The sequence below is a fragment of the Carassius carassius genome, chromosome 34, assembly GCF_963082965.1.
Source record: "Carassius carassius chromosome 34, fCarCar2.1, whole genome shotgun sequence".
In the NCBI taxonomy this organism is placed as follows: domain Eukaryota; kingdom Metazoa; phylum Chordata; class Actinopteri; order Cypriniformes; family Cyprinidae; genus Carassius; species Carassius carassius.
In genome coordinates, this window is record NC_081788.1 from 20,399,311 (window position 1) to 20,422,099 (window position 22,789).

Below are 22,789 nucleotides of genomic sequence, written 5' to 3' on the forward strand. Positions count from 1 at the left end.
ATATATATATATATATATATATATATTTTAAATATTTTTAAAAATCTACCCACTTTTGAACATCAAGTTGGTGTGGTTAGGGTTGTCAAACTGCAGGAAGTCATTTCATTGTGTTGTTATGTGACAAGAAAACCATAATTCAGAGAGGACCCCTTTAGACCCTAATCTCTGTAACTGTGTGTAAGTCATAAAAAAAATAAATCATGTATTTCCAGTAGCCCTCTGAAAACCTCTTAATATTCATGACTTTTTATGGTATTTGTATCCTTATGTATGTTAAAAATTTGTATTTTTACCATTAAAAGTTTTTGAAAATATGATGATTTTTGTTTTTAAATATGATGATTTTTTTTTTTTTTTTGTAATTTAAGTCCTTCAGCATTTGTAGAAAATGCAGTTTTAAGTTGATTTATTTTACCGACATGCATGCAGAACTAAAATACATGCAACTAAGTTTTACATTTTCCTTTTAATAATTTTGGGCATTCTTATTTGTCATTGACCCCAAAACAATCTGCAGATCATATTAATGCAGATCACATCATTAAACCACAGAAAACAAATATTCAGTACAGTTTATCTTTGATTATATTATATTTCCTATGCTTCATACTCCCACACTGTGATATATATATATATATATATATATATCTGTTTTACATGCCATTTTCAGATATAATCTAAATTAGTCTGAAACATTAAAGTTTTGATGCTTAATTGTCTGCATTATTCAGGATTAATGTTCCAAAACTTTTTTGTGAAAGCTTTTTTCTCGTTTTTATTTTCCTTTATGAAAAATATATGTGTGTATTTTCTCCACCTTTTTAAACGATGTTGTAAGTAAGAAAGAGCTGAGTGTCAGTGATGTGAAACACTGTACTGTTAATTGTGAGCAAATGAGATATGTATTTGCATTATTCTCATATTGAGAGGATGGCATTACCCTCATATTTCTGGAATGGCTGTTGATGCTAACAGTTTGCCAACAGCTTGACTGTGCTTATCCAAAGCTGCTTTAATTTTTCTCGAGTTGCATCGTGTTGCTGTGGCGATGTTACACCTGCTCAGCAGAGAGCTTGGTAATGAGCTCTCTTTATGACAATAGCATACGGTCCAGGTGTCGCCCCTTATTGGGCTGTGCTTCTCTATTGATCTCTCTTTAGCCGAGAGTGTCCATGCCACTGAGGGTAATTGGCATAGAGAGAGGCAGATCCTGATGCAACACATTGATCATGTTGGCCGGCCCATTCCTCACTAGCTAACATCATGCATGGGTGGTTTAGATTTTTTACACCCTTTCTGTTTCTGCAGTAGGAGTTCGAGGATATTTGAAATGAGGCGTTTTCACTTGTCAGAGTGGAAGTGTGTTTGTCGCTGTGTGTTATGTTATGGGTCCCTTCTGAGCTCAGCTGAAGGGGTTGAGCAGCAGAGCTCACATCAGCTGCCGACGTGTCTGTCAGGTGCTTCACTGAGCTCTGAAATCTTCCCCAAACACATCTTCGCGATGCAACATCTGCAAGGCTCTAAGATCCAAGTCTGTAATGAAATATGTTGTTACAGGTGCATGTCCAGACTGGAGGAGAAATGAATGATTCATGTAATTGAAGTCAATTATTGATGGGGCCATTCGATGCATTCCTGGGCTGTGTGATGTCCAGTAAGCTTGTTTTTGCGGGGTTTGGTTTGCAATTTCCAATGCTATGCTCCTATAGGCCAGACCTGCCCTTATCTGAGTGTGGGATGGTAGACTACACTTTGTTTTTGACATGACTGACTCCACAAATTAGAATAAAGGAATTTCTGTGTTTAAATATAAATTGCAACTTTAACCCATTTGGAAAATTTTGATGCAGCCCAGGGCCCCGTAATAGGAGTTGTGTATTTTCTGTGCCATCTCATGGAATGCCAAAAGATTGTTTCCAAACAGGTTTTCCAAACACTCCTTCTGCCGCCCATCTGTTATTGTTCGGGTAGATAGTCCTGTCCCAAATTAACACCATTGTTTCAGCCACACACTACCATTCAAAAGTTTGGGGTCAGTAAAGGCCAAAGTATACTTGGGCTGTTCGTGACCGTGCACCGTCCGCATTGAGTCATTTTCGTCATCAGGATATCATCGTCCGTCCACAATCATCCATGGTTGAGTATATTTTGAAAGCTATGTGGATACGGCTGTGCGCGAGATGGAAGATTGATCAAAAGTCACATTAAAGACATCTGTAATGAAAATATAACCCTAAATACTTCAGTTTGAAATAAATGCTGTTCTTTTCAACTTTCTCTTCAAAGAATCCTAAAAAACGTATCACAGCTTCGACAAAGATATTAAGCATCACCGCGGTTTTGAACATTGATAATAAAACACATTACGTTTTAAAATGTTAAAATATGTATATTTTTTAATTGTAATCAAATATATTAATAATAATTAAATGGTAATAATGTTCGACAATTTTATTGTGTAAAAAAAAATAATTTAAGTTTTGGTGAGCATAAGAGACAACTATCAAATCACTGAAAATTTGTACTCAACACAGACTTTTAAAGTTTAGTGAAAGTTGTCCTTATTAAAGCTTCAGTTAATGCAAATGACTGTTAGAAGGCTTCTTTGTAATTATTATTTAAGATATTTGCTTTTGAAAAGAGCAGGAAGAGGGCTTTTGATAGTGCTGCTGAGTGACATTTAACTGCTTAACTGTTTCTAGGGTTGTAGTGTGAATGCATGATAAATTTAACCTTAGTGAAGAGAGCTATGTTTGAATGCATCCTTGCTGTGTGTAGCCTATATAATGTACTTTCAAGTACAAAAAAGCCATTTTTTTATTTGTAAGTTTGTTTTTCCTTTTGCCGGCTCTTTCATCATGGTGAGTGGGGTTTACCTGCTGAACAGGTAGACAAATTTAAGAAGAATAGCTCATGGATATTAATTAGTTAATCTTGATGGCGCTTAATCTTCGGTGTGCTCTCAGTCAGGTGGTCTAATTTATATTAACGAGGCAAACATTAGCTCCAGGTCACAAGGAGGCTTATCTTCACAAAATCTAAATATTATGCTGGAATTAATATATGGCAAAGTTTCACCACAAAACAGTTCCTCAATATACCACAGATGTGTAAGTAATCATATATCGCTAGTCTTGTAATGCACATGTGAGGAACAGATTAGCTCTAAACCTGTGGGCAAATTCGAAACCATTTGTTCACTTGTTTTGACAAAGCCCTGTAATGCAGCATAGTCCAAATCAAGCTTTTAATTTGCTTACACACCCACCGCAAAGAAAAATAAAGGAATGGGAATGGAATTCCGTGCAACCCAGATCCAAGCAGCTGTTATGTTTACATGGCAACTTGATACACAAATACAGCCTGGGTTATGGAAAGAGAGGGGCTGGGCCGGGGATGCTGTGTTATTCTTTCAAAAGTCTGTGGTTTTTAATCAGCTCTCTTCAATCCATGTTTGTGGTGATGGACGTGCACAGTCTCAGCTTGCGAAGCAGGTGAAGGGCCAAAGGAGATCAGAGAGGAAATGCAGGTATGACAGTACTTTCAGGTTCAGGTTCAGCAGGTTCACGATAATAAAGAGGAAAATAGCAGAATCAAACATCATCAAATATGAGACCAATTCAAATTCAGCTGTAAAGCAGTTATTATTCAGCTCAAGTCACTTCAGTGTTGATTCAGTTCAATAACTGTAAAGTGAATCAATTCTGAAATCATTTCACATCAACTTTAAGCAGCTCTATAGAAGACAATAGTGCTGTTATTCAGCTCCAGTTAGTCAAAATGTTGTAGGCAAGGAACCCCAACTCAATCAGGTGTTAAAGCTATCGAAATCTATTCTGTGGATCACAGAAAAATATTTTTGTCCATACAGTGAAAGTCAGTGAAGTTCAATGCTATTGTGAAACCTACTGACTTTCATTGTGATGTGACATACAGCCAAGTATGGTGACCCATACTCAGAATTCGTGCTCTGCATTTAACCCATCCAAAGTGCTCACACACAGCAGTGAACACACGCACACCGTGAACACACACCAGAGGCAGTGGGCAGCCATTTATGCTGCGGCACCCAGGGAGTTGGGGGTTCAGTGCCTTGCTCAAGGGCACCTAAGTCATGGACCTACAACCTTAGGGTTAAACTCTCTAACCACTAGGCCACGACTTCCCTCAAAACAGAGTAGGCAAAAACAGTTAAACAATCCTTAAAAATATCTTCTTATATCCTCCACAAAAGAAACAACAAAAGTTGTATAGGTTTAAGAACAACATAATTGGTGACAAAATGTACATTGTTGGCTTGACTGTCATTTTACATTATTCAAGAAATGCAGGACCCCAGTGGCTGCATTTAACACACCAGGAAGTGATATGTGTGATATTATATACTTCTATCTGTGCACACAGAATTGCATGTCTGATGAATAACCTCGTTAAATTGCGTTCATCTATCAGTGCCCATGTTTGTGTCCTGTGCCCGGGTCAGAGTTCACCTCCAGTCATCTGTAGCAGCATCTACTGTAACCTTAAACCACACTGAGCTTTTAATGGACTATAGAAGAGCGCAGCTCTCAAGCAGACAGCTGCAGTGGTACCCTGCGAAAGGTATTTGTGCATGTGCACCAATGCACCAAGGGGGGAAGGGTGTTGTAGGGGTGGCAAATAACCAGATACAGCTCCCCTGTGTGTGTATGTGCACATGATTAAGCTGTGCTGTATTTAGCCCATGTGGAAGAAGCTTGGCCCGGAGCAGCTTGCTGATGTACCGACCCAGCAGCTGCCCTTGTGCTGTAAGGAGTCATAATACTTGGATCAAAAGCAATCATATATTTATACAAAATGCGCTGAATAAGCTGATCTGAGTTGAAATGTGCACAAGCTGTTTTGGCACTGTCAAAAGTGTATTTAGAAATCAAGATTTAGTCCGTCCTGTCAACATGAGCAGCACTGTTGATGACTGAAATCTTTCACGTCTTCAGATTTTTTAATCATGTTTTGATATTGTGTTTATGGCTGTAATTAACTCTTCATCTTATCTCTCACTTTTAACATAGCAGAAATAGCTTCCTCCTGTAACTACACAAAACTGACAGGTTGACAAGTAGCCAAGAAGATTCAGTTCGATAATTGTGTACAAATAGTTATTTTAGCTCTATTGTTATTGCCATAAATCGGCTTAGGGATTTGAACAAGCTTAGTAACTCTTAGTATTAAACTTTGATTCACAGCTCAACCCATATCCTTTGTGCTACAAACATGAATGATGGCTCAAATCATGCCGCATGTTGAGGAGATTTGTTCTATTACTATGCAAGCAATTATTTAATCAATCAGACTTTCAATTTTCTCTGTCTCTGGATAACTTTCCTGTTGTAAATGCAGTGTTAAGTAACATTGTACACAAGCTGTTTTATTAGCAAACCTTGCCTTGAACAGTGGCTAATTGTGCTATACATACATACATACATACATACATACATTATATATATATATATATATATATATATCTCTGTACTGCCTAAAACGTGTTAGGAATGGGACTATTATTTTGACAGGACTGAGAACCCAGTGTTTGAGCAGAGATGGACTAAGAGCCTTGCCTTTAACAGTTCTGTCTAACAAAAAAGTCTAATTCTATCATTCTTTTTAATATACTGTCGACATTAAGAAAATATACATTTAAATCATTTAAACAAGTCTTTGAATGTCTATTTGACATTTAATTCCACAAAACCTCACACAACTCAAACTGTGCAATTAGCCTATATTGTTGTTTGATATCATTTAAATTGGGATTATATTGGCCATCAGCCACCCAGCATTCTAAGATATCAGCATTTGGCATCCAGAAATACAGTAATCTCAATATCATAAAGATTCATAAAGTCTTTTTTGATTCGGGCCAGTAGGCAATGATCCAGAAAGCCCTGACCACCTAGGAACCTGCTAAACGTCACTCAGAACACCTTAGCAAACGCACGGAAAATATACGGGTAATGTGTCCCGGCAATTGCTCCCGGGTTGCTAGATTTTGCACTTTCACACTGCCAGTGATTACCCGGAATATGTGTGTGTGTTCCGAGCAGCAACCTCCTGCTCTCGCTCGTGAAGCCCATACAGAAGTGACTTAAACTAATTCCTCAACTGGCCGCTTGAGGCTGGCTGCAAAAAAGAGTCAGTCCCATAGACTCCCCATGATAAAATGCTCAATTTTACAGCAGAAAAAAACATGTTTATAGCCTGGTGCAAAAAATTATTTTTGTCGATATAGCTAATTTTGCCCTTCAACTGTGAGGGGGATGAATTTTTTTTATAACTCATCCGTTTAAATTATATTAAGCCTTAAAGTCCTGCATAATTAAGGACGTGGCCACTAGAGTGACAAGTGGATTACCACTGCTGTCACCAGTCGCGCTAGGCAAGTGTGGTTTCAGCAACCAGCTCCCGCCTTTTTGCCTATTTTTGACTATCCCGGAAGTGACGTGTGGTAACGCACTGCCAAGATGGCGATGGCCCACTCCGCCCACTTTTGGTTTCAAAAACTCTCTTCGGAAACCTATGGGTGACGTCATGGAGACTACATCTATGTTTTTGTACAATCTATGGTGCATTCACACACAACCCGTAAAGACACGTGACATCAAGATGTGACGTGTAATGCACGAGTCGAAAACGCTAGGCACGTTAACTTTCACTGACGTTGGCGATCAATCTCAGCTTCAGCACAGAAAGTGAGGAACTAACTGATCTCTGCTTCATTACAGTTTGCACATATTACTTTTGTCGCAAACGCTGATCTGTCTTCAAAACAGCCGGTTTGACTGTCAAGTCAAAAAATGGCGCTCCCTTGTGTGCGAAATAGCGTAGCTCTCCGAGTCAAGTTTTATCTAAATTGTGTATTGATAGTGTCGTTACTGTCCTTTCATGTGCGGTATGCTAGAGCTCATATTAAGTATGATCGATTGACTCTGCTACAACTAGGAGAACTGAATTACAGAGGCAATTTCGATACAAATGCTCTCAACTCCTTCCCGGAGATACATCTCCACGCTGGAGTGACGCCAGGCCAGGCCACAACAGGGGGATTTCCGGGCACCGCAAGGCCGAAACGGAAGCGCGGTAGGCGAGGAGGAGGGGGACGAAGACTCCGCCGACTGGTTAGCAAAGGCCGACTAACTCTTCCGATCATACTTTTCGCCAACGTTCAGTCCTTAGGAAATAAGATGGACGATCTTCTCGGTCGAATGGCTACACAGAGGTACATTAAGGACTGTTCTGTTTTATGCTTCTGTGAAACATGGCTTGGACAGAGGACCCCTGATGAAGCCATAACACCGGCAGGCTACAATGTTTACAAAACTGACCGCAGCGAAACGGAATGCTGTAAAACACGCGGGGGTGGAACGGCTATCCTCGTTAAACAATCCTGGAGCACCGACAACACGGTAATATCACAGTCATGTTCTGAAAATGTGGAGTATATTACTGTGAAATGTAGGCCATTTTATCTGCCTAGAGAACTGCAGTGCGTTATATTAAGCACAGTGTATATTCATCCTGCGGCTAATGAGTATAACGCACTTAAAGAATTGCACGATATGATTAGTAGGCACGAAAACTCGTATCCAGATGCTGCAATGGTGATTTTAGGAGATTTTAATCACTGCGACCTCCGAAAAACTATTCCCAAATTTTATCAGTTTGTTTACCTTCCCACCAGGGGAAATAGGACTTTAGACAAATGCTATAGTAACATTAGGAGTGCCTATACTGCTGTCTCTAAGCCACATTTTGGAAAATGTGATCATCTTGCAATTCTACTCCAGCCCATTTACATCAAGAGGCTTAAAGCGAACCCAGACACAGTTAGAACTATGAATATGTGGACCGATTCTGCTTTGGAGGAACTGCAGGGCTGTTTGGAGGCCACAGATATGAACATTTTTAAAGAAGCCTCAGACAACATCCACGAATATACAGATACTGTTAGCAGCTATATTGAATGGTGTACTTCCATCTGCATCCCTTCTAGAACTATCAGAGTTCTTCCTAATCAGAAGCCCTGGTTTAATGCGGATGTGCACATCAAAATTAAAAACCGCAGTATAGCCTTTAAGTCAGGAGACATCATGGAGTATAAGCATGCCAGATATGAGCTCCAAAACTCCATCAGGTCCGCTAAAAGGGCATATACCCAGAGACTCGAGAACTGTTACAGAGAAAATAACAGTAGAAGGATGTGGCAAGGAATACAGTCAGTCACCAATTACAGGAAAGCTGCAAACAAATCTGTGATCCAAGACTCCTCTTTACTGGACAATCTTAACACGTTCTATGCGAGATTTGATCAAAATAATAGAGATATACCCTTGAAAGCCCCCCATAATTCAGAGGAGACTGCATTGCAGGTGACGCGCTCACAGGTCCTTAAAGCTTTGAGAAAAGTGAACCCCCGTAAGGCTGTAGGACCCGATGGTGTGGCTCCGAGAGTCCTTAAAGTCTGTGCTGAACAGCTGGCGGAGGTATACACGGACATTTTAACACTTCTCTCCTCCAAGAAACATTTCCACACATTTTTAAGTCCTCTATTATAGTGCCGGTTCCGAAAAAAACAAATACAACTGCAATGAAAGATTTTAGACCAGTGGCACTTACATCAGTCGCCATGAAGTGCATGGAGAAGTTGGTCCTACAGCACATTAATTCCGTGGTTCCAGAAACAGCTGACCCTCTACAGTTTGCCTACCACTCGAACAGGTCAGTGGATGATGCGGTGGCACTGGCACTTCACTATATTTTGCAGCACCTAGACATTCCAAATACATATGTACGAGTATTGTTTCTGGACTACAGCTCCGCATTAAATACGATCCGGCCGACGAAGCTAACTGGCAAGCTGATAGAACTGGGGGTACCAGCTACCACTTGTAATTGGGTAACAGACTTTCTCACAGACAGGCCACAGGTGGTGAGGATGGGAAAGAAGGTCTCATCTGAGCTCACAGTGAGTACAGGAGCCCCACAGGGATGCTGTCTCAGCCCTTTACTTTTCTCACTATATACACATGACTGCGCCACCAACTTGGACAATAACAATATCGTCATTAAATATGCAGATGACACTACTATTCTCGGTCTCATCAAAGGCGGCAATGAAACATCATATAGGGACATGGTTCACAGGGTCACTGTCTATGGCGAGGACAATGATCTTGTGCTCAACATAGACAAAACAAAGGAACTCTTTCTGGACTTTAGGAAGAGAGCTCCCCCCCTACAGCCTCTAACCATCAAGGGGGTTGAGGTGGAACGAACTGACAGCTATAAGTTCCTGGGACTTCATATCTCCGAGAACCTCACCTGGGCTAAAAACACTGTTGCAACAGTGAAAAGAGCTCAGCAGAGGCTGCATTTCGTTAGGGCATTGAAGAAGGCCGGACTAAAAAGTCAACCACTAACTCATGTTTATAAAGGCCTTGTTGAAAGTATCCTCACCAGTGGTATCACAGTGTGGTATGGCAACACCACCCTGGCTGAGAGGAAATCACTGCAACGGGTCATTAAGACTGCTGAGAGGGTTATCGGCTCTAACCTTCCATCCATGGACACTATATACACCCAGCGCTGCAAAAGAAAGGCACACAGTCAGGCTAGTGGCACAGGACATTAAGGAGGGAAAATACTATCCCTCTCCATGTTTTTAATTTTTGTAATGATCCGTGTAATAGTAATTTATTCTATTCAGAGTTTTATTTTTTGAACGCACAGTGTTAAAACTATTTATTATAATGTGTATTTATCTAAACTAGAAAGATTATTTATACATTAGTTCCGTATTTCCTTTTGTACTCCTTTTAAAATGTTTAGTCACTCTCTGCTCTACCTCATGATGTGTATGTGTATATGTGTATAGACATGGTGTGCGTGTGTGTATGTATGTGTGTGTAGATGTATGTGTATGTATATGTATGTATGTATATATATGTATATGTATGTATGTATATGTATGTATGTATATATATGTATATGTATGTATGTGTGTATGTGTATACATATATGTGAGTATGTGTGTATATGTATATGTATGGAGGCTATGTGTGGGTGTATGCATTTATATCACTTTTTTATACATTATTTTTAATTTAGAACCTGACTTTGAGAAACGCATAAGAATTCCAATGTACCTGTACCGAAATGTACCTGTGCAAATGGCAATAAACTTTGAAACTGAAACTGAAACTGAAACTAAAAGAGTCACGCGATAACGTGCGTCAGCACTACGACGAACCCTTTATGGCATTAGTTCTGGCTTTTGTTCACACAGCGCTCGTTCCGGGACTGAACCCCGGCAATGTTACTAGGTCCCCGACCCGGGATCAATCCCGGAATCATTCCCGAGATGTGTTTGCATTCACACAGAAGGCGACACGGCAGTGTTCCGGCAATTTTCCAACGTGAAGTGTGAAAGGGGCTCAATTTGGCAACCACTCACAACAATGGCGGCGACTTTCACACCACTCAAAATTACATTTGACTTGAATAGTTCACATAGCTCTTAGGACTGATACATCCAGCCACTCCATTTGATGAACTGATACGTAAGGGCAATCGTAGTTCTCTGATCCCATTTGTTTTCTTTGGGGGGAAAAAATAAAAGGAGATGGGTGACTTGGCTGTGAGATGTCTGAGCAGCAGGCTGAGACTTGTCTGAGACTGAAATGTGTTGCTCATAAGAGCCTCTCCCTCAGCATTCGACCCCCCCACCCATTCGTCTCAAACTGCTCCTCGTCGTTCTTCACATTCCACCTGCTTTGTATCGTAGCTCCACGACTGCTAATTAAATTTCCTGCCACAAACAGCACACTGGGCTATGACATTTACATCACAATGGCCTCCTCTCTCTTGCCTTCTCTCATAGTCTGGAGACATGGACAGTCCCTCTAATGTCCCCTCTTTTTACTGTTGCATATTATATGACTGGTGTTTTCCTGTCCACTTTCCAGTTTTCTTATTGTTAGCCCTTTACGTTCTTTTCACAGTGTCCATAATTTAGGAAAACGTCTTAAAACTAAATATTTAATTTATTTAAAGTAGAAAAAGTCTTGCTTTAGAATGGACTCCGTCTTCTGTTTTGTTTAATATTCATCACTGCGAGGTTTGGCACACTTTATAGTGTTAGACTCCATTCATCTTCTCATTAATCCTGTAGAAGTTCACTCTGGTAAAGTCAGACCCTCAGAAAAAGAGCATTTTTTCAGGACTTTTCCTCCACCAAGGCTAACATCTCTGTAGTTATCATGCACTGCTCAAGCCATGCCTGTGTGCAGATATGCACTTCAGCTTACCCATTCATGCCCCTCTATGCACCTGAATAGATGCAGAGGAAGAGCTTGTTGATTCTGTGAGGGCTGAACCCTGTGTGACTCCTCCATTGCCCTCTGTGTTATCAGTCTATTGTATGCAGAACTTGTCAAACAGTCGTTCTGCCCACTAGACCAGCCACCCCCCACCCCCACCATTCAGCCCAGGCCAGGGTCTCTTGTAGAGGATTGAATAAACTCCAACAGAACCTGGTTGTTCCTTTTTGTTTATTAAAAAATGTACACAGCGTCCAATGATTCTAAAATTCTCGTAAATGACAAATCATGCAGCAATTGTTTATAGGACTACAATAAACACGGTTTTCCATGCAGCAGAATTTATTTTGTTCTCCTAATGTTTATTATAACCACCATCTGACCAGTAGTGGCACAACTGAATTATTCAGATGACTCCGTTATGTGATATCTTGACTATCACTTTTTACTTGATTATCACTTTTACCCATAATGCCCATAAACAGAACACGCCTGTCATTGTTTCGTGACCCAGTGTAGATCAGATAGATGCTTGTAAACACTCCGATATCAATCTTGAAAATGGGTGTATAAAATTGTAGATAAGCAATAGTATGTAACATATTAGAGATTAACTGAAGACCAAAATTTATACTTGATTTACATATTTTATGAGGTTATTATTAGACTACAACAATAAAACGTTAAAACATAATACAACATTTTTTTTAAATGTAATAGAAATGAATGTTAATGAACAAATTAACAATGATAAAATTTAATGTTTCTGAACATTTGAAACAAAATTTTGACATTATCTGTTGGACTGATTTTAAGGAATCAATTGCTGATTTAAAGGTGCGGTCACACTTACCAATGTATGCAGAAATTTCTTGGGTCATTTAAATAGGAATCCACGCAATCAGGAGTTCTGTGTGTGGATTTTATTCCACAGTTTCAGATTCACAACTTGCATTGACCTTTTTGGCCCGTGAAGTTTAACAGAAATGGCCTCGAATAATTCATCTCTCAGATGAATACAATCGAAGTTACATTAAATAGTAGTCCAGGCTAATGCATGCTTTATAATGGAAGTGGATGGTAGCACAAAATTTAAAGTCCCAAAAATTGCACCCAAGAATTGCATAAAAGAAATCCACGCGGCTCCAGGGGGTTAATAAAGGCCTTCTGAAGTGATGCGTTTGTGTAAGAATAACATCCATATTAACAACTTTATAAACCTTAATATCTAGCTTCCGCTAACTGTCGTACACACGTTCAAAGAGTGACATCCAGCGGATGATGTAGGAGATAGGCCTAGCATAAGCTGCGGGAAGAATATGCTAGTTTTCAAGATTTGTTTACAGCAAAGGAAAACCTGTGTCCTCTTGGCTTATATCTAAATCCTCCGACTTTTTTCTTTACAAATCCTTGTTTTGTACTACTTATTCGTCACCATTGTTTTGTTTTGCTCTCTCCTCTGCATTTCCACCTTTGTCAGTGTGTTTGCTACGTAATCAGCTGGACGCCTCTCTCGTGAACGCGTGTACAGCAGTTAGTGAAAGCTAGAGATTAAGATTTATAAAGTTGTAAATATGGATATCTTACACAAACGCATCGCTCCATTCACAGGAAGGCCATGTTGTTCTTGCAGATTATCAAAAGAATGATTCCTCAGTCTTCGTGACTCTGAAATCTGAGTGTTTTGGTGCAGACGTAATGTGGAGGCAATGTGGTATGACAGAATCACTTTAGGAAGTTTCTCTCTTCCTTCCCTCTTAAATATATTGTCTACTGTTGACCTGATGCCATTTGGCACTTAGCATTGGTAGTTTGGTAATCCTCCTGTCACTGTCTTCCAAAGAGAAATGGTAGTATGTTGTTTTACTGCATTTAAAATCAATGCATATTAAAGCAGATTGTGCATTTAGTGCTTTACTTTCAATCTTATTTGCCAGCCAGAACTTGTTGCAATATAAAGCCAACAGCAGAAACTCGGCTGGCTGGAATCTCTTACGTTTCTGAAAAAACTCATCCCCAAACAGCTTTCCTGCATGTGTCACTGGGTGGTGTTACCAGGATGTATATTTCTGCACCCCAAACAGACACCTGCTGTTAGAGGCTCCTTTTCGAAGCACGATCCTCTGTTTTTGTATCACTATGGGCAACAAGGTGGTGTGAAAAAAAAAAATGGAATTACACAATTTTGTCATCACTATTATAAAAAACAGAAAGAAAGGGCAATTATCACTATGGAACCAGACACATTTAACACTCTTCTCCTTCATCTTCTCATACATAGACTTTGTTCCAAAAGAGATGAGCTTTCTCTTTTATAACACAGTAAACCCCCCCCCCCCCCCCCCTTTGGAATCATCCTCAGTTCTGGGTTGGGGGTGGTGCGGAAATCTGGAAAGGGTTACCCGGGGAGGAGGAGGAGGAGGAGGAGGGTTGTAGAGTTGTAAGTGTGAACAAACAGTCTCCATGGCAATGCTCTACCGATTTTCCCCTGCTGCAGAGCTCTTTCTTTTGGGTGTGCTGGCAACGGATGGAATAGGGTTGTGATCGCAATTGAAGATTGAGGGTTTGGCATATGTGCATGTTTTGGGGGGGTGGATGATCAAGAAGCATAAAAGCTGTAGGTTTTTTGTTTGTTTCTGAGGGGCTCAAATGAAGACCCAGCTGACCACTTGCACTGTCCACTTCCTCAGCCCAACCTTGCCATCTGCAAACCTTAATCTCAGTGGATCAAGTCACATACAGTACATCATGCTTTCTTTACAACATCCAGGTTCAAACATCATATTTTTAGTTAGTTTGGATGGATGATCTATAACATAAGTGGTATGAGCATTATGTGTGTGTTTTGAAAGCTGCGTATCTGTGGAACATCAACCCAGCTTGTTGGACACAGATGTCCAGTATAGACGGTCCTTTAATGGCAACAAGTGTCTCTGCTTTATTACATGGCTGTTTGAAGCTTCCGGCGGGTCAATAAAGCAATCTGAGTGTATTTCCAAGCTGCAAATCTGTCAGAAACATCTGGATTATTTAGTTGGAAAAGTGATTTGAGACTTCGTTTACAAAGTGATTGTTGTATTTGGAGTGAATAAGTGCAAGGATGACTTGTGGCGGCTTTTCTTTTCTTTTCTTCTCTTAACTTTTTTTTGTCTTTCTGATGGCTTTAACATTCCCTGTCAGCATGCCATACCAGACAAAGTTCTTGTAAGTCCTAAAGTATGTCTTTCTGTAGATTTTTCTTTATTTTTTTCCTGCCTCTGCTCCGCTCCAGTGGGTCAGAGTAATAGCTTATGTATTTATTGTTTTAAGTTTCTGGTTAATGTGAGATAGAAGGATCACTCGGGGGATGGCATTGTTTGCTTTGGGAAGTATTCTGTTGGTTGCATAGCAACAGGCTCCTAGAAACGGGAGTGGACGGTGTTGCCACTAGCAACCGTTGTTGCTCTGCAAACAATGTGGGCCAGTGCAAACAAGAGCCAAGACTGTGGGCTCCTGTTTTTAATTGAACATCTGCATGTGCTTTGCCCTGATCGAGCGTTGTTTAAGTTCAATCTGTCTGTGACAGATGTGTCTAAACCCTCTTCTCAACACTAACCTCAATCACAGGTATTACTTTATGTTTTCCTTGTCATTTAGGCCTGGTTTATTGCCAGCATACTTCCAGGAGAGGATTTCGCTCCCCGTCTCTTTACACTCAGGTTAATGAGAACAGAAGAAAAGGAAAGGCTGCAATGTTGTGGCGGTCTTTAATAGCTCATTTGAGTTGGGCTGAGGTGAGCGTTTGTATCGTCTAGCAGGGAGTCTCTGCTCTACTTTAATAAACCAGAAGCCTACTGAGTACAGGCCTCTCTCACTCTGCACACCAAAGTGCCGGGGTTCTCCTGCTGTTTTCTGCTTTTGTGCGGCCCATAGCTGCTGGTGGGGAATTTGTGTTGCTTTTAACATTCTCTCGGAGCTTAGACGAGATTGACGTACACGACTAACTAGACCACTTTACTCTTTCTCAATATTATTGGGGAAAAAAAGCTCCTCTAGATTAGAGGTTCTGGTAGGTTGTGATGCAAAAATGGGCTTCAGGTTCTGACTGGGTCATGGACAACAAAGAAACAAATTCAAAAAAAAAAAACAAAAAACAAAACTAACCCTATAACCATGCCTATTTAAGCTAAATAAATATCAGCTTTTCAAAGGGAGGAGAAAATGCTTCCCATGTTGTTTATTGAATCAAAGGTCGTGCCTCTAACTACTTGGGGGATTTTGTGCAAAGAAGAAGATTGAATTCAGCAGACGCCTGCATGGACTGGTTCTCATCCTTAAACCATGAACAAGGTTGAAGATAGTAGGGATGCATGATCATGATTTTTCATGGCCGATTCCAAAACCGATTTCCGATTTTTTTTTTTAAACATCAAACAAGAAAGAAGGAAAGTATGCATAAACAAGATGTTTATTTGGTATTTAATAGGCCAAACTGGCTTTTGGCTATTGAAAACAATAATGGTAACTGAAATTAACGGCAGTAACTGCACAGTTAGCCTACATTCAATACAAACATAGATGGTACAGACATCAGCATTTAGCTTTTGTTTTTGAATTGTGTTGAAACTACATAGAACTGGACTTAAATTAAAAGATGAACTGTAACCATGTGAAATTAAAGGCAACAACTGCATAGTTTCTACAATCCAAAGAACACAATCAACACACATTCAATAAGAGGTTTCTTAATCAGCATTCAGTATTTGTATTTGTTTTAAAATTTGGTTTTAAAAAAAAAGCTTTACCAGTGAGAATATAAAAAGTATGCTATATCAATAAATTATTCCAAAATGTTAAAATCAAATAATGTTGGTGCGAATAAAACAAAGATGCAAAGTGTTTCATTCGTCCAATTAAAAAAAATAGGGTAATGATTCACATCTATATTTTTTTACTTGAGCCAATGAAAAATAAATAACTATTTGCTCTAGTTAAAAAATATAGATGTGAATCATTACCCTAAAATATTTTCATTGAATGAATGAAACACTTTTTTCAGTGTGCTACAGCAGGTGATTTTTAAATCAAATTAAGTCGATGAATTTTTAAGGTAAAAGAAAAATAATCCTATACAGAACTGATGTTTACTTCTGGCTTTTCAAACGTGTTTGCAAGTTATACTTTACAAAAAAAAAAAAAAAAAAGCATTTCAGTTTTGTCACAGTTTAGTCGAAAAGTTGAGTTGAACATCCCTACACTGTCTCCGCTTGCGCAGGGCGCGTCTGGAATTACATAGGCACGGACAGGTACAGTACGCTCGCGCAGGGAAAAGCTCTTATTTGTGCTCCAGTACACCAGCTGCTGTTTGCTTCCCGCTATCTGTGCCTCAGACATGAAACTCTGCACTTCCAGTGCTGAACAGCTGCCTGTTTCCTGTGAACAGATTTCGAAATACTTCCACACAAATTACGTGATAGCGAATGATTACAATGTAGTCTGTGCACGTGGGTGCACTTCTGAAAAAATCGGCCAAAAAAAAGACCAAAAACCAAAAAGGCGATTGCATATTTTAAGCAAAAACCGTCCGGTTCCGATTTATGGCCGGTCAACCGGTGCATCCCTAGAAGATGGTTTATGCAGTTGATGTGCTTTTTTTTTTTTTTTTTTTCAAACTTAGTTGGGTCACCTCTTGATGGCCAATGTAAAATTTGGGTCTTGAAACATAGCTAGTTGGGAAGTGCTGCTCATTAGCCAGACTGAAGTAGGCTTCTCGCTGAACACCTGAAGGCACACAGTGAGCGATCTCTTCCGTTCTCTGGGAATAATAGCAGTAGGCAGATTCATCTCCAAAGATAACTGCGGCTGGGCCAGCCCACGACATATTTATAACCAATGCAACACCCCTCAAGCGAATTCCTATCTTTTAAAAGATCTAAGCACACTCATACTATTTACTCTTGAAAGTTCTGATAAAGCTTTTTGACGTTATGACTTGCGTTTTACCTTACCTGTCTGATTCAGCTGAGACTGAGGGTTAGACAAAGTCTGTGGGATTTCAACCAAATAACTTCTGTTGAATGATACAGCAAGCGTAGTTGGAAAGCATGACTGTAACCATGTACACGCATCTAACTGGTGTAAACAAACTGGAAGACTTCCAGCCTGGTGATGACTGGATGATTACACCCGCACATAATCTGTTCTTGCTAGTCCACAGATTTCCACAGAACTGGAATCCATGCCATTCATAAAATTCTACCAGACACCACCCTTTGAGTTTTTGTTGATTTATCATTAACAAGCGTAATCAGATAAGCAAAAATATTTGAGAGTTGTCGTAGTTTCATAGTCATTTTTTTTTTAATCCGTTTAGTAGAATTTCACTCAAAAAATTAATGAAAAAAGTGTCTGCCAATTCCATCTGTCATTACTGATGATTTCAACACTGAATCTTCATGTCTACAAGCACAAGGTCTCCACGGTCATAGAAAAGTCATGAAAATGAATAATGCACCAAGCTGATTTTTATACTGAAAAAAAAGGTTCTTTTTTGTGTGTGTGTATTTAATTTATTTATATTATAGTTTTCTATTAGTTAAAAAAGTTTATTTGTTGAATTAATAAATTAATAAAATTTATTTTATAAACAACAGACAAGTTGTATTAAAAAAAATATTGCACATAGCCTAATGTTTCTACTTGTTTACTTTTTCATTTCAAAGGTTACAAAGCACAACACATATTGTGATTATTGGATTGTAATGTTTATGTAGCGTAATTAGGAAGTGCTAGTTAAATGTCACCATTTCAAATACATTTTTGGACGAATATTTTCAGATTCAATTAAATTTTTTTTTATAGTAGTATGGTGCTCTAAAGCATTTAATTCTCTTTAGAATTACAAAAATCTTACGGAGTCATCACGGTCAACAAGAAAATATAATGGAAATCTTGAAAACTTAAGGTGTGTGAACATATCCAGTGCTATACAATCCCCTTTTGTAATTTGCATAATGCTTGTTTAAAATCATGGATTTTAATGGATTTTAAATGGATGTTTTTAAATTGAATTTCATAGTATTGTCTTTTTGTAAAAAGAAGACCACAAATGTGTTAACTAAAAAAAAAAAAAAAAAAAAAAAAGACCCCAGAGATACCCAGAGGGCATCTCAGTTCATGCTTTTTACTGAACTGAGTCACAATCCCTTTATTTTCTGAAAATGGGCATTGTTAGATTTTTCTCCAATTAATTTACCATTGAATAGAGCTTCACACTATATATCAATATATCTTATCTCAGAAAATACAATTAGCTTTTATTCTTTATTTCTTCTATTCCCAGAGGAAAACTTTAAGTGCCTGTAAAAAGCATCGATTTTTCCTGAAGATGAAATCATGCGTGTAAAGCGTATTGCTTGTCTTTCGCTCTATTTTAAACTTTAACAACAAACTGTCAGTCTCTCGAAGCGCTTGAGCTCTCAGATCAGCCTTTGCTGCTGTTTGTCAGTCACTATCAGTGCAGGCACTCATTGTAAATGCTGATCTTGGACCTGTTGAGCACACTGGTGCTGGTAAAAGCACCGTCGGACTGGTGAAGAGCTTTTTTTTTATTTACAGAGATCGACGTAGACCCCCCCCCCCCCATAGCTATCGTTCCCCGTCTCTGAACCCGTCTGTCTCTCTAGCACTCTGAAAGTTCCTGTGTGTGAGCTTAAAAAAGAATAGCACAAGGGGAAGGGGTGGTAGAGTTAGGTATAGTTGCCATGGATCCCTCACCATAGCAACCGACAAACGTTTACAAAGCATTGAGGAATTTCCTCATATCAGCTGTATTATTGGAGCTCCTAGAGACGGACTCTCATTCCAAACAGCCGCTGGAGATTATCAGTATACTGCTGAACTATTTTAGTTTTTCCCCCCTGCTGTTTCTTTTCATGACTGGGGGTATGTTGTTTTTCCACTCCTCCACACTTTCCAAAGTTCCCCTGCACTTACCTCCCAAACCTTTTTATTTATTAAATTAACATTTTTTATTTTTTTTGGAGCCTGTCTGGTCTCCATTTGTCACTATTGCCGCGTTTCCAACGAAATTACCCAGAACAATTGTACCAGGAACTTTTTTCCCCAGGAATTTTTTCCCCCCAGACCTGTTGCTTTCTGTGTTTCCACGGCAGTCTAAAGTACCGTGAAGATTAGGCAAATAGTCTGGTGACGTAGGTCTGCGCACGTTTCTCAATACAAAGTACGCTGATTTTGGACTTGCATCCTTGGTAGTTCAGACTTTGCACATATTACTCGGGAGTGTGATGTCCACGACGATGCAAATCCGGTAAATCTGTAAACAGCAGTGTACTTGATAACATGAGATACTTGGATACATGAGGACTGAGCTCTTGCTGATCGCGTGGAGCTCACAGTCTCAGAGATCGGCGAAAAACATTTTTAAATAGGTGCTGTCTTTATAAATAAACCACAGATTTGTGTTTTAAACAACTACTTTCTCACCTGAAATACTTTTAAAATTACATTTCATGACACAATAACAGTAATATTTTGAAAATGATCCGAATAAATGGTGGTTGAACTCAACCAATGCTGCGTGAACTCAACCAATCAGGATGTTTAGCGTCCAGGTCCCGCCCCCGAAAGTTCCGGAACTTTGAAATAGTACCACCTCGTCAGCAGGTACTTTTGAGGGGCATTTTCTTACCCGGAACTTTATTTAGTTCCTGGTTCCTGCGGTGGAAACACACCGAGTACTAGGCCAAAGTCCCTAGTTCCTGGGTAAAGTTCCTGCGGTGGAAACGCAGCATTACAGTGACAGATAAATGAGCTGTGTCATCTTAAAGTTTATAGCCTTGTTCAGACTTTTGTGCATATCCGGATGGAATCTGATTTGAATAACTGACTGTCCACACAGTGTATCGCAACCATAACCGATTTATATGTCCATAAGCGATCTTTTGTTTTACTGAATGTGTTTTGATCACTATAGCAATGCCATTTCATTGTTATGTCTACGCTAAAAACAACAATAACAGCAATACAGTTTGCAATACAGACATTTCCTTACGACATGACAAAATGTTGCTGTCACGCTGGGTTATTATTATTATTATTATGGATTTCGTCTTATGAGGCAGCATAAGAAATGCAGGAAGCTGGAATGTGCGGCTTCATTCTGTGCTGCCATCTCCGCTGTTTCAACACTCAAAGAGGTGAGTGTACTAGCAGTACGTATATTGTCTTTTTTCACTTGACTTACAGTTCGCAATAACAAAACCTTGTTTCTGCAAAGACATTTATTATCTTTAAAAAAAAAAAAAAAAATGGCGTGTTTATGTTTTATGTTGCGTAAGAATGTGAAAAAGCTACGCTAAATCCGATCTAAGAGGTCAGATGGAAACAGGTGGAAATAGGATTCCAAACCACATATGAATGTAGCTCAAAACGTATATGCACAAATCGGATTTCATGTAGTTCGTTGCCATTCAGACTATCTATCTAAAAATCGGATTTGGGCTGACAGTCTGAACAAGGCTTATGATCCAGTCTCCACCGGAGCCGTTCCCGTCAGTTTTTTGTTCTACAAACGACTCAAATTGTCCGCTCGCTATTCAAAATATAAAATCTGTTGTCGGTTAATGAAAGTTTGACAGATGAACTTGCAGCTCGATTGGACTCTTGTCATGTCAGTAAGTGATTAGACTATAAGTTTTGTGGACGTCGCCATCTTTGGTTTTACTTTGGTCACTGTTGCTATGGTTACTGCTAAGGAATATGGTCTTGACTCCCGCTGCACATTCTTACAGACAGTATTCGAGACGCTACTGTAAATTGTCTTTGTGAACGGGACATTTTAAGACTCACACCTGTAACAGTTAAGTAAATGCGGTTGTCAATCTCAAAATTTACAGTGTGAATGTAGCCTAATAATTAACAACGTCATACTAAAACTATGTAAACTAACAGCAAAACTACCATTATAAGTCATAAACTTGCAGAAGTAAACAGGCTTTTGGCATACTTTTTGCTAGGTACAATGATTTTGACATGCTAATTCTAATCTCGCGTACAGAGTGTTTAGTATAGATAGTACTGAAATTGGGAAGCAACGACTCTTTTTTTTTCCTTTTCATATTTTTCACTTCCTCTCTCTGTGTCTCCCGCACTCTCAGGAGAAACCATGCAGCGGTCAGAGGGCGGCTCAGAGACGGCATCCACTGTGGCACTGAGAACGTCCACTTCAGCCCAGGCACCAGTGGTTCAGCCTGTGCCCGCCTCCCAACAGGTAAGCAGGCTTTAAAGATGCTTATCATTAAGCACTGGATCCATCTTAAGCGATGAAAATTTTTTTCCTCACCCACACCCTTCATCTGTCAAAGTCACTTGAAATGATTAGCAGTGACTTTGCGTTGTGCTCCTTGAGGGAGTTGTTGGGTTTGGATCAAATACACATCCAAAGAAACCGGTCTTTATATAATAAATATTTTGAGGAGAGCATCAGATTTCCCTGGATAGCTGTAGAGGATTTGACGAAAACCAGCACAGAATGAAATATAGACTCCTTGTATCTAACAATCGAGTTTGGATCAAAGACGACACTTTTAGAAACAAAACTTTCCAGTGACCTTTCTCAAGATATTAAGATCTTTCGCAGTGGTTTCTCTTCATTTTTGAGTGTAATTGTGTGAATTTTGATGCAACAAAGAAACCCTGTCACCCATCTTCCATTATTTGGACAAACAGGTATTCCCACCCCAAGTTCACACTTTTGGTTGAGACAGAAATTGCCACAAAAAGGGTTTACTTCAGTTCTCTTTCCATATTAAACTGAGATAATGGTATTCTAACATCGAAAAAATTACGCACCTGACCAAATTTGTACATTTGTGTGTGTGTGTGTCCCTCACCTGCAGCGTGTGTTAGTTCAGGCCACTGGCTCTTCCCAGAAGGGAGCTCAGGTGCAGCAGTTGCCAGTGCCTAGAGTACAACAGGTTCCTCAGCAGGTACACACACACACACACACGCAGGACAGTCAATCAAGCCGTGCACACTCACTGCACATCCTGAGGACCCATAACACCTCTGTCTTATCTTTTGCTTCTCTACATATCTTTTTCACTCTCTCGTGACGCTCTTTGTCTTTCCATCATGCTCTCTCTCCCATATGGAAGCATATGGGTAGCAATATTCAATTTGGAATGTAATATGCAAAATGACAATGCAATATGTAAAATGGCAATGCATTTCTGTATTTACATTTACATTTTCCAATACATTTGTGCAACGTTTGGTGCAAAATGAAAATGAAAATTAAATTACATATTTTTCATTTGCCATTTCACACATAGTTTTAATATGTAAAATGAATACTTATTTTAATGCTTTATAAGTTGCAAAATGAAAATGTATTACAGAAATGATTCGATTAGATAGTGTATAACATGTTC

The 22,789-nt window shown here is 39.4% G+C and overlaps 1 protein-coding gene across 7 annotated transcripts in view; it reads left to right on the top strand.

Annotated features, from left to right (window-relative positions):
* LOC132114691 (DNA-binding protein RFX2) overlaps nucleotides 1–22,789 on the top strand; it is a 41,453-nt gene that overhangs the window by 1,404 nt on the left and 17,260 nt on the right. For 2 of the 7 annotated variants that reach the window (XM_059522954.1, XM_059522957.1), the window contains exons 1-3: nucleotides 4,511–4,605; nucleotides 21,515–21,627; nucleotides 22,256–22,345. In XM_059522954.1, the coding sequence (XP_059378937.1) occupies nucleotides 4,548–4,605; nucleotides 21,515–21,627; nucleotides 22,256–22,345 (261 nt within the window). In that variant the 5' untranslated portion in view covers nucleotides 4,511–4,547. Of the gene's footprint in view, nucleotides 1–4,510; nucleotides 4,606–14,804; nucleotides 14,964–21,514; nucleotides 21,628–22,255; nucleotides 22,346–22,789 lie in introns of those variants that run through there. The other 5 variants (XM_059522956.1, XM_059522955.1, XM_059522958.1 and 2 more) reach the window with 5 other exon arrangements.